At 42.4% G+C, this 11,328-nt stretch overlaps 2 protein-coding genes across 2 annotated transcripts; one reads left to right on the top strand and one right to left on the bottom strand.

The window, feature by feature from the left end:
- The first annotated feature begins 475 nt into the window (after positions 1 to 475).
- si:dkey-19b23.7 lies at positions 476 to 4,475 on the top strand. The gene is made up of 8 exons (XM_038730774.1): positions 476 to 678; positions 1,041 to 1,112; positions 1,188 to 1,259; positions 1,462 to 1,664; positions 2,876 to 2,939; positions 3,042 to 3,207; positions 3,484 to 3,681; positions 4,197 to 4,475. Exons 1-8 carry the CDS (start codon positions 670 to 672, stop codon positions 4,319 to 4,321), a joined length of 909 nt encoding a protein of 302 aa, XP_038586702.1. The 5' UTR covers positions 476 to 669; the 3' UTR covers positions 4,322 to 4,475.
- Positions 4,476 to 4,929: 454 nt separating this feature from the next.
- Positions 4,930 to 9,971, bottom strand: si:dkey-19b23.8 (low density lipoprotein receptor adapter protein 1). Its single transcript, XM_038730775.1, has 3 exons — positions 9,634 to 9,971; positions 7,218 to 7,952; positions 4,930 to 6,750 (listed from the first exon to the last, which is right to left on the bottom strand). The coding sequence occupies exons 1-3, from the start codon at positions 9,647 to 9,649 to the stop codon at positions 6,665 to 6,667; spliced, it is 837 nt and encodes a 278-aa protein (XP_038586703.1). The 5' UTR covers positions 9,650 to 9,971; the 3' UTR covers positions 4,930 to 6,664.
- Positions 9,972 to 11,328: the final 1,357 nt, after the last annotated feature.

Here is an 11,328-nt window from a genome sequence, read left to right as displayed (position 1 = left end):
TCCAAATAGTTTGGGGGGTTTTTGTAGGTGAATGAAGTTTAATCTGTAGTGCTCACTGCATTAAATCATTTAAAATTCAAATTCTTTTTAGAATCAGTGTTGATAATCACAGTGTTGACACCTTTTGTTTTTATTTTTGTGATTTATTTTAGCAAAAAAAAAAATTTAATTGGAGATAATGGTAGCGTGGGTTTTTACCAAATGGTTTAAAAAATTAACTTGATAATCTCAATTTGTATAATCCAGATCTGAAAGCAAGAGGTTGTGGTTAGATGTGTAACACGGATGCTAATAAACAATAATATGTGAGCAAAGTGCACTGCTAACGCCAGAAAGCTAAACCATATATTTAACATTCTTTTGACAATGTATTCACATTAAAGTGAAATGGTCGGTGATGTTTTTTTCTGTATTGCCTCGACAAAGTGAAACTGCATCGTGCAGTTTGACAGGTAGTCTGCCGACATGGCCGCTAGGGGCTTCCACCCTCCCAGTGTCACATAACAGTGCAGGCAGCACCCGAGCAGAACAAAACGTCGCTGTGTCTGTGTGTCACCGCAGCAGCTAACCAGAAAATGAAGTCGTACTAAACAGGACAATGTAAGCTATTAGTGTTAGTATAAATGATCGCATGTGAAGGAGACGCCGTTGTCTGCACTTTGGTCCAAGATGAGCAACGTGAGTTGTTTCCTTCATAGTGTGATCTCTGTTCTCAGCTGCAGGATGTTAAATTCGGATGGAAATCGAAATATTATGTTGGCGAGTCGGTCTGGTGCATTTCGTTGCATGTAATGTCACGTTTTACACCTGGTCTTTGACATATTTTGCATCATTTAATATAACAAAAAAGGTATTTTATTGGGAGAGATGCGGGATGCTGCGAGGGGGCGTTACATTGTTACTAGGATCCTAGACCGGGAGGGATGGGGCCCCCTAAGGTGCTGGAGGATTTTAGTTCAGGATTGAGGAAGATTAAGCTTTTACGGCATGTTTTATCTTGCCTTTTACGTGGATATTTTCCCACCATATGTGTTACATAGAAAAGAGAGAGGGAGCAGAGGAGGAAACTGCAGCACTTTCTAAGTGACCTGGCTTTGCTTGGATCATTACAGGTCAGTGAATTCACATGCAGAGATGGTTAAACACACAGTTACCATCATGGTCAAATAATATTGTTTCTGTTACAGGGTTTTAAATACTTCCAGCCTTGGCTTAGAGGGAAAGAGGAGTTGCTGCTGACGGTTGTTAATGAGGATCTGGTTTGTTTCTGTAGAGAAAAACGCAAACATCCCAAATAAACATACAGCTTGTGCACTTTAATAATTACTACACATTTTCAGAATGTCAGAAAAGTGTGTTAGAAAATACACAAATCAGTGAATTTATGAACTGTAACACTATGCACAAAATGCTGCTTGGTTTGACTGAACCTGACCCTGTTCCCTTACACCTGCTCTGCAGGGTTGGCGTTCCCCAGGTTTTGTGGTCTCCAGAGCCTCCTCCTACACCTCCACCAGCAGCTGTAACAGCAGTGATGTCTCCCCCAGCAGCAGCTTCCCCAGCTTGGACAGCCGGAGCAGCTCTCCCCTGCCTGGGGAGCCTCCAGGCCCACGAGACCCTCAGTCACAGCACACACACACCAAGACGCAGCCACAGATCGCCAGGTGAGTGATGCTACTTTGTGTGTCTGCAAATAGCAAGATAATATGGTGTCAAGGTTTTTATTGCTGTGATCTCTGGCAATTGTTTTTACATTGACTGTAAAGTGAAAGTATGATAAGATAAGCCTCTAGTAATCCCCAGACAGGAAATTGAGTTGTTTCAGCAGCGCAAGGAAAGTCAGTATAAAGAAAGGAAAAAAATAAATAATAATTGGTAAATAAAACTAAAATAAGAATAACCGTAAAAATAAAAGTAAGCATTTAAAGACAAAAGTACAAGATAAAAGTGACAGTGGTGAGATTAGTTACAGCAAAGTCAGCTAGTCTACTATATATAAACAGCATACGCTAGACTTATATATAATATGATTAAGTTGCGATACTTAGTATTTGTCTGTATTAATATAGATATATTATAGAAATAATAAACAGTTTAACATAATAGTATAATATAATATGAGATATAAGGTGAAATGTTGTCAGATAATATAACATATCTTATAGCAATACAGCAATATAATATAATTTAAAAAAAATCAAATGCAGTGTAGTATACTCTAATAAATATAGTTTAATATGTAACAAAATATATAAATCAGTCCAGCAGAGAGACAATGGAGAGAGAGAATGGTGTATCCCAACTGTAGTGCCTCAGACACTGTGTTTTGGGGAGGGACAGGGGCCCTGGTCAGAGTGATTGGTATAGTCTATTGGCATAGAAAATGATGAGCAAGCCACCGTAATGACGCTTTGTTGCAATAATTATACAGCCTAGAATTAGCTAACGTTGCCCAGCTTGTGTAGCAGAATGGTTCCACTCTGAATGAAGCACTACAGTCATTCAATCGACAGCTATTTCAATGATCGATTAATTGCTGAGATATTTGGTAAAAGTAAAAAATCCAAACATCTGATGATGACGGCTTCTCAAATGTGAGGATTTGCAGATTTTTCTCATTTGTGGTGTTTTTTTAATATCCATTCTTTACATTAACGCTAATTGGAAACAATCTCTGCCCTTGTTCAGTAACTACTACTATTACTATTACTACTAATCAGGCTTTGAGCAAAGCACTTGTGTTACATGTGTTTAACCTTCTAACAGACTTGTGACAGCTCTCCAGCACCCCATCTCAAACTCGTATAATATAATGTGATAAACATATGCGTCTTGCATGCATCTTACATTGGTTGACCTCTTCCTGTGTCCTCAGGGGCCCCAGCAGTGAGGAGCACCTTCTCCCAGCCTCTCCCAGTGAACGGGAGATAGCAGTGCCTGTAGGTGCTTCAGCCAGTCTTACTTTTTGTGTCTGACAGCAAGATACATTTTTCTTCGACCTCTAACCCCAGACTCACAGCCTCCACTTTGTCCCTCAACAGGAGGTGAATTGCACTCTGTTTTTACTGGCCGGCTACGTCAAATACGGACGCCCTTATGCCTGGATACGCTCCAATCATGAGCGCCTGGTCAACATCGGAGGCGCCGATTCAATGGTCAAGGACACGCCGATGAAACTCAAGTCCATCGCAGACTGGCAGACACGAGGTATGGAAACAATGTGAGGAATCCAAACAGGAGAAAGTTATTGTTTCACTTCAGTGATTGAATAATTACACTATTTTCCATGAGCTAAATCAAACGCAGATGTCATTGCTTGAGTTCAGACTTCTTAGAGAGCACTGTGTGGTGTGGATTATGCTTGTGGAAATAGCTCCAGGTGCTTTGGTTATAAAAATGACTAGGCACGTCTATTACAAGTTCCAAAACATTTTGTCTCTGTCTTGATGTCTTCTCTCCCTGTGTGTTATTCTTTTTTTCCAGGTATTCGTGTGTGGGACGTCGTCAGTGAGCTGGTGTGCCTGTGCACCGTTCCCTCTCCCTCCAACCCCTTCGCCCTGGACATGCGTTACATCAAAAGTCTTCCCCTCCCTGACCGCTTCCTCGTCACAGGCGCTCTCCTCAACTTCCTGGAGATGTATGTGGTTTACGGGAACCGGGATGAGTTGCACTATGACAAAGGTAGGAGTTTTTTTTTTTAATGTGGTGTTTTCACAGACTGCTAGAAAGTCATACATCATTTGATTTTAGTACCATATTATTATTATTATGGCCGGCACGGTGGTGCAGTGGTTAGCACTGTCGCCTCACAGCAAAAAGGTCGTGGGTTCTCTCCGGGTGCTCTGGCTTCTTCCCACCATCCAAAGACATGCGGACTAGTTTGATTGGTGACCCTAAATTGTCCTTAGGTGTGAGCGTGAGTGGTTGTTCGTCTATGCGTGGCCCCGCGATGGACTGGCAACCTGTCCAGGGTGTACCCCACCTTGCGGCCGATGTCAGCTGGGATTGGCTCCGGCCCCCCCGCGACCCTGTACGCAGGATAAGTGGTTGACGATGGATGGAGTATTATTACTGAAGCCAGCAGGTGATGCTGTTTAGCTACATTACAAAGGGATCAGCCTTTCTCCCACTCTGCTCTTAGCTGCATTTGAATTTTAAGGTATCTGAATGTTTTTGATGACCTCCTCTCCTTTCAGTGGTGGAGGAGGTGAAGCCTCTGAGGCGTCTTCATGTCCAGTCCCTGCTGGAGGTGCAGCGACACAGAGAGAGCTCCGGGCTGGCCAGCAGTCCCACGGTGCAAGACTCTTCTAGGGAGGAGTGATTTTGATCTCATGTGATCCATCTCAAGATGAGATATCCTCTGTGCATGTTTACTGACTTCTTTTAATGATTTTGTGCATTGTGGTGTGTTTAACGGTTTTGTAAGATCACCTTTGCAAAGAGACCTAATGAGTACACCTGTGTGTAAAACCTCACTCATGAGTGTTTATTTAAACTGTACAAACAAAATGCCTGTGTCACAACACTCCTACACCACACCTATTTGTTTTAAGGCTGCACAGTCCAGTTGGAGCTGTATCTGCATCTTCAGTTGGAAGGTAGTCACATGTATGAGAGATTTTGAAAACGCTGGAGAAATAGCCCTGGGAAATAAGTCACATGACTGAGATTAAACATCCCAAGACCTCTCTGAATGTCTTGCCCTACCACCCCAAAACCGTTCAATCCCGCTCTCTTGCTCTTCCAAACACACAGACAGGAATTCTGTTTTTCCTTCAGGCCAAATATAACATTTTAAAAGTAGAGCGATCAAGCCTGGAAACAATCATTTATCAGGGTCAAAAGCTGCAGAAGTTAAAGCTGGTTAAATATTGGTCTTCTTGAATGTTACAGCAGTGTGAGAACAACATGCAAAGACAAACAAAATGTTGTATAAAAAGTTTTAATATTTCATAAAATACATACGGTATTTCATTAAATACGTACAACATAAAACTGTACATCGATAAAATAGCCCATAAAGAAAGCACTTTAGCCCCTTTTCTGAGATCAGGGCTGTGCCGTTTGTAACTGTAAAAGATACATCGAGAGTACAAAATGTTACAATTAACTGATAAAAACCCAGTGGCACATCAGTAAAAAACACCATTCCTGGGTAAAAAACAAAAAAGGGCAACATTTCTAGCTTAGTTTTGGTCAGACAACACAACATGACAAGTGGGTGGTTGCCTCAGGGTGTACCACTCACAGTCAAGTCTCATTTGTAAACCTTAAGACAGAAATCACTATCATGAGAGCATGTTACGCAATACTGCACATATCAACTCCTATAACCGTCACTGTGGCTGTTAAGTAGTTAGGGCACCTTTTTCTGGCTTCGGTAAGTGGCGGGGTCAGCGTTAAAAGCGCATTGTCGCATACACGACGACGCTGTTCAATATGCAAAGTCCTGGTTGGACACGGAGAAGACTTAGGGGCTTTTAAGAAGATCCTCCATCTCAAGTTTCCCCCGATTGGAATGCAGGTGCACGGCCGCACATTCCACACAGAGGCTCCACACGGGAACACAGCGTTCCCAGTGTTCGGACACAAACACGCCCTGCAAGTCATGGCCGAGAGTGTTTTTCCACATAAATGCAAATAATTCATCGCAGTGGACAGTTAGGATGTGTTTTGGTTTTTTTGCAGGATGCTGTTTGCATGAAGGGGGGAGGATTTTTTTTTTTTACCCTGAAGGTTCTACTAGGGGTTTATTTTCTCCCTATTTATAATGCAGGTGCTGACGTCTTTAAATGTAAGAAATGATCAGACTTGTATTTGCATGTCAAATTTTACAGTTGGAAATTTAGAAAGTGCTCAGAAACTACTAATAACTGCATTTATGAGCACTAGAGACTATAAATTAGTTTTAATATACGTTTGTATGACACACCTGCCTTTTTCCTCTGTATCTTGACATCCATGTAATCTTGGCCAAAACTCTCACAACGTAGATTAAAAGTGTGGTTTTGTCCACCCAATTCAACAATAAAGAATAGAAACATGCTTGCTAGTTTGACAATAAAATAAATTAAATTATGATGATCTGCCAAACATGTCAGTTAAATTAAAAAAATAAAACAAAATTCAATATAAAATCTCTCGTCGACTTTTTCCAGTTCTTGGTTGTCCTCTGTGGATCATTTGGCCGACAGCTGGTATCATTGTTGATTGTGTCTTTCCAATAGACCCAACTCTCTGTGACGTAAGTAGACTACTTAAAAAACAAACAAGCCAACCAGATGACAGCTATGGAAATGAACCAGTCCGGGTCCTCAGATGACCTGCAGCCAGTCACAAGTCCTCACACAGCTGCTGACAGGTGAACAAAAGGCAGCTGTCGACGGCATTTTGTGCTATACTGGACACTGCTCTTGCAAAAGTCAGACACCTTTTGCTGCGTCAAAAAAAGACAAAAACCATACGCTCACTGATTATGGCAACATTCTCTCTCACAAGCAGAATCTTCACATGTCCAAGTTTGGACTTTCCCCACTTCCCTCCCCTTTGTCCTTTTCCTTCTGACTTGTAATCAATCCCCTGCTCTCCCGTCAGTGCGGTCATCCTTGATGTTGTTGTCATCAGGTGAATGTGGCCCCCGTGTGTGAAGGGTTAAAGCCGGGGTTCAGTTCCATTTGTCCGAGGCAGATCCCCTTCTGCTGATGCCCCTGAGGGGGCTGCGAGACACAGAGGTGCTCTTCTTCCAGCGAACTGAAAAGACAAAAAGACGCAGAGTCAGTTATGCTAGTTTGGCAGGTGCAGATGAAAAGTGAACGCTGGAGTTTAAATGTTAATGATGGACATCCAACCTGCCCCAACAGTTTGTCAGCCTTGACTTTGAAGTGTCCTAACGAGGCTATTGATTTACTACCTACATCAGCACTTAGGTTCCATTACTTTCACTAAATGTGCTTGCTTCAGTCGTACCTTTAGAAATCGTATCTTTCTAAAACCACTTTGAGAGCACGAGGGTAGAGTATCATAAGAGCAAAAAAGAATATAGAGTATCTAAATTGTTTTATAAAAGTTTTTGTCTGATTCATAATCAGCACAAAATTGGATTAAATAAAAAGGTTTTATAATTTCTGATCTGTAACAGCGTTACACAGAGAACCTTCAAACTTCAGCTCCACTGTTCTGTAGTTACTGCTTTTATAAAGGCAGTACTGTCATCTTACCTTTTCCCAGACTGGCGGGCAGCGTGGAGCTCTTCATGTTGGCAGGAGAGTTGGACGAGTCCTCTCCTCGTTTCCCCCTCACCTCTCCCGGCTGCAGAGTCGCCGAGCCGTTCTGCTGCCAGTCGCTGAGCGCCCGCTGGAAAGAATGTGCCAGACAAGCAGTCATGTCTCGTGCCCGCTCTGCCCTGCTGCACCAGAACACGCGACACTGCAGCTGCTGCCCCTGATGTTTGCAGATGTACAGGAAGACGTTGGGCCGGTTGGCATCTGCGGCACAGTACGCAATGTCCTGCAGGTATGTCTTAGTGAGCTGCCGACCTGTACTCAGTTCCTTGACCTCGACGTATCTCGGGCGCACCACCAGGGCATGATCTTTGCTCAGCTTCTTCCCGTTAGCAATACCTTCTAGCAAGCGGCTAATAGCGTCCTGAGCCTGCTCTCGATCCAGAGAGAAGATCTTCTCCGTGCCCAGGTAGTGCACCTTGAAGAGAGGGTCACCGTGGGATAAAGACTCTGTGCGGTCACGCCGGAAGCGGCGACGTAGCGCAGCAGGAGAGTTCTTAAGAGTCTGCATGAGGTGGAAAGTGCTGAGGGACATGGTACGTTTCAGGCTGGGTTTGGAGGAAATTTTAGCTGAGGTGTATCTGCCGGCGGTCAGCTGGTCCTCTTCAGAGCCTCTCCGACTCTTCCACCTTTTTTCTACAAATGGAGCGTAGCTGCATCCACTGCTTTTATCTGAAATGAGGCACATAAAGACGGTGACGTTAGACAAACCCTTTCAAAGACACATGAATAATTGAGGAGACAGATGCCTAATCTTTGTTCAGAGTTAAATAAGGTGAATGACAGGGTACATCCTGGAAATGGATTGTTCTGACACTAAAGATTTTCTTTGATATGAAGCAACTCCTTGTTTGCTGCCAGTCATGCTTTTAGCTCCTTGATGAGGGGAAAAAATAATGTGCAGTCAGCACCAACTTGTACCAGCACGGAAGGAAAATGCCACCAAACAGGATCATTTACAAAGATGACGCATTCGTCAGACAGGAGCCATTAAATATTTACAGGTTTGGCTTTTGTCCTTTCTGCAGTGAACCCTTAATAGACATACAAACACACTGATGAATTGGAAACGTGCCAAAATACAAGGGAAGGTTACTGTAACACAGGTAATCACCAGGTACATAACTTTCTTCAAGCTCCCAACAAGTATTGCAGACAACACTTACATCACCATACTAGTACATACTGGAGAACTAAAAAGCTTCTGTGACCTTGTTAACTCAAATCTTATGCAATCTCCACATCTGGCCTCCCATTGTGTCCCATCCTACAAACCTACAGAACTGCCTGTCCGCTATTGTGTTAAACTTTATTTTTTCCTCTCTCTCTTTTCTTGGCCATTCTTTCAACATCCTAGCGCCGTTCTCAGAAGTGAGCTGCAGAGAGAACCTCCGACTGTTCCAAGTTGGTGGCCATTGTTAGTCAACCCCCTTGTGCAGGAAACAGCTTTGCATTCCCCTCCTAAATATTTCTCCTGCAAACAATGGTGTACTTTTGTGAGTGTGTCACATCACAGAAGGCATGCAAGCCTGGGCTAACCCAGGACATGCACACATACAGTTACAAACATGTACACAACTTTAATTTGGAAATGCACACACACACACACACACACACACACACACACTACCTATTTTGCATTAAACCAAGGCCAAACTACATTGCTGGTTTTCCTGCTCACTGAGGTAACCTCAATAATCAAAACAAATACAATCAAAAAAATACATCCAGGTACAACCTAATGTGCGTCAAACTAAGCCCCACATGACTGGTGAGTACCAACTTCAGTTTCCTGACATGCAAAGAGCTGTCACATCCAAACTCTTAATCCTGTTGTTGTAAGGAGCATTTGGAAGTGTACAGAGCATTTCTGCTTACATTTACCATAAACACTTGGTCTGTAGCTAAACATGACATGCAGAGATTATTGCCCCATAAATTATAAATAAGCATTAAGGATCCATTCTTCATTTCAGGATGCACCCAACAAGGCAGAACTTATTTACATGAAACGTAACATGTAAGGAGTTTGGCCCACCTGATCTAAAAAGCAATTGATGGAGCAATTGCAAACCATTTTAAGGCAGTTTTTTGTAAGTACAATGTTTCCTTTCTTTTATGCCGAATTAACCAACTGACAACTAACAACTGAAAAATATGCGAGCGACCTATAGTCTCAGGAACAAGCGAGATTTAAATTGCTAGATTTTAGTGTTTCAGCGAGCCCCGGGGAGTCCCCCGCACACTTGGGGGCAAAAGCAACTGCCACACTACCAAAACCAATTATATTATCAGTTGATATCATCAATAGGAATTAAAACTATGCTTGGGACTTTTACAAAATCAGTCTTACCTTGCCACAGTTTCATGCAAACGATGTCCTCGTGCGCCTCAGTTGAACCGCAGTGTGCCGTGATCTTTTTAAACACACTGGGCAGGTGGGAGTCTGCTAATACTGCACTTTCACACAAAACCAGTTTGACTTGTCAATTAACATTTAAAAAAAAAGTATCGATTAACGGACCAGTATCGACAGACCTCTCTAATCCAATTCACTCTATCCGACTAAAAATAACCAGTTTGTCCCCCTCGTGAGACTGCGAGGCGTACGCAGAAGCAGACAACTTATGTAGGCTACCGACTGAATCCCGCACTCCTGCTCCGCGCTCTCTGTATGTGTTGAGTGAATCAGAGCTCGTAGGAAGACCGTTTTAAACAGCGTGGGCGCGAGCACACACGTGGACGAGCACTTGCGTCTCAGCAGCGAGGAGGCTGTCTGGTGTGTGAGCAGAGGGAAGTCTGTGGGGGAAAGTATTGATGATTTACAGGAGGAGAGGGATTTACAGGACATGGTAGGGTGGAAAACAATTGGCCAACATTTAGTCTTTTACTGGCAGTGGTGTTTTAAAAGTAAATTTATGGCACACTTCTTTAAGTAGGCTACATGGCCTACACATTTCCCCTTATCATAGTTTGTCTCCATAACTGGCTTTAAGATGGTTAACATTATCTAAATCTACACTTTGTGATCATACAGACTGTAAATTCATTGAAGCGCATATGATGTTTACACTGAGTGATATATTTAAACCCAAGACTTAAGTTCCTTAAAATTGGACATATTTTAACACTTTATACAAACTTCCCCCACACAGACATATGTGGGAAACTTTGAAATCTCCACTACAATTTAAAATACAGTAAAATGTACCTTTGAAAAATGTTTGACTGCACACATGGAATGACCAGTGGACCACCGCTAGCCCGGGTCTTCTAACTTTTTTAGTCTTTGCCTTATCATCTGTTATTTACCAAATGGAGAAAAGAGCTTGATTGTGACTTCTGACACCGGTAAATGCAAATCCAACATACATAAATGAGTAAGGCAATAATACTGTAGAGCTGCAACAAAACAGCTATTTTTATATTCAATTTTAATCTGTCGGTTAATTATTAACTGTTAAAACTTGGTGAAAAATGGCCATCATAATCTCCCAGTTTCCCCAAGGTGACATTTTCGAATGTCTTGTTTTGTTTAATCAACAATTCAAAGCCAAAGATGATATAAAGTGATACAGAAAGTACACGGTGAGAGCAGCGAATCCTTATATTTGAAATGTTGGTTTGTTGTTAATTTCATGTCAAGCAACTGGTTGTTCGACTTGTCATTTCAGCACTAATTGAAAGGCACTGTTTAAATTGCTTTTGATAAACCGTTATAATTGTTTGCATTAACACGTTGAAATGTTTAAAAGGCGGGCTATTTGTGGCAATGTACTTTGTCGTCATCGTCTCACAACCCCGCGACCCCATGCTCTACCAACTGAAAGTTTCACATTACTTTATATAATGTACAACACCGGGCTGAGGAAACATCTGTAACCCACTACCTTTCATTGCCATCACATTGCGTCACTGCCCCTCTCTAATGGTTCAGATCTGCTTCAAGTGAATATTCTTGGGGCATTTTGAACAGTGGCAGAGGGAAAACCTTAAATGGTTCCATGTGTGTATGCGTCTGTGCATCTGTATGTGTGTGTGTGGGGCT

The sequence above is a fragment of the Micropterus salmoides genome, unplaced genomic scaffold, assembly GCF_014851395.1.
Source record: "Micropterus salmoides isolate LMB-PRFRI ecotype aquatic unplaced genomic scaffold, ASM1485139v1 Ms_hic_scaffold_2, whole genome shotgun sequence".
NCBI classification, from domain to species: Eukaryota; Metazoa; Chordata; class Actinopteri; order Centrarchiformes; family Centrarchidae; genus Micropterus; species Micropterus salmoides.
This window is presented reverse-complemented; position numbering and strand designations above follow the sequence as displayed.

Coding starts and splice junctions, on each gene's coding strand:
- si:dkey-19b23.7 (XM_038730774.1), top strand. Junction 1,260..1,461: donor CGGTTGTTAATGAGGATCTG/GTTTGTTTCTGT, acceptor CCTGCTCTGCAG/GGTTGGCGTTCCCCAGGTTT. Junction 3,682..4,196: donor TGAGTTGCACTATGACAAAG/GTAGGAGTTTTT, acceptor CTCTCCTTTCAG/TGGTGGAGGAGGTGAAGCCT.
- si:dkey-19b23.8 (XM_038730775.1), bottom strand. Junction 6,751..7,217: donor GCCCGCCAGTCTGGGAAAAG/GTAAGATGACAG, acceptor TTGTCTTTTCAG/TTCGCTGGAAGAAGAGCACC.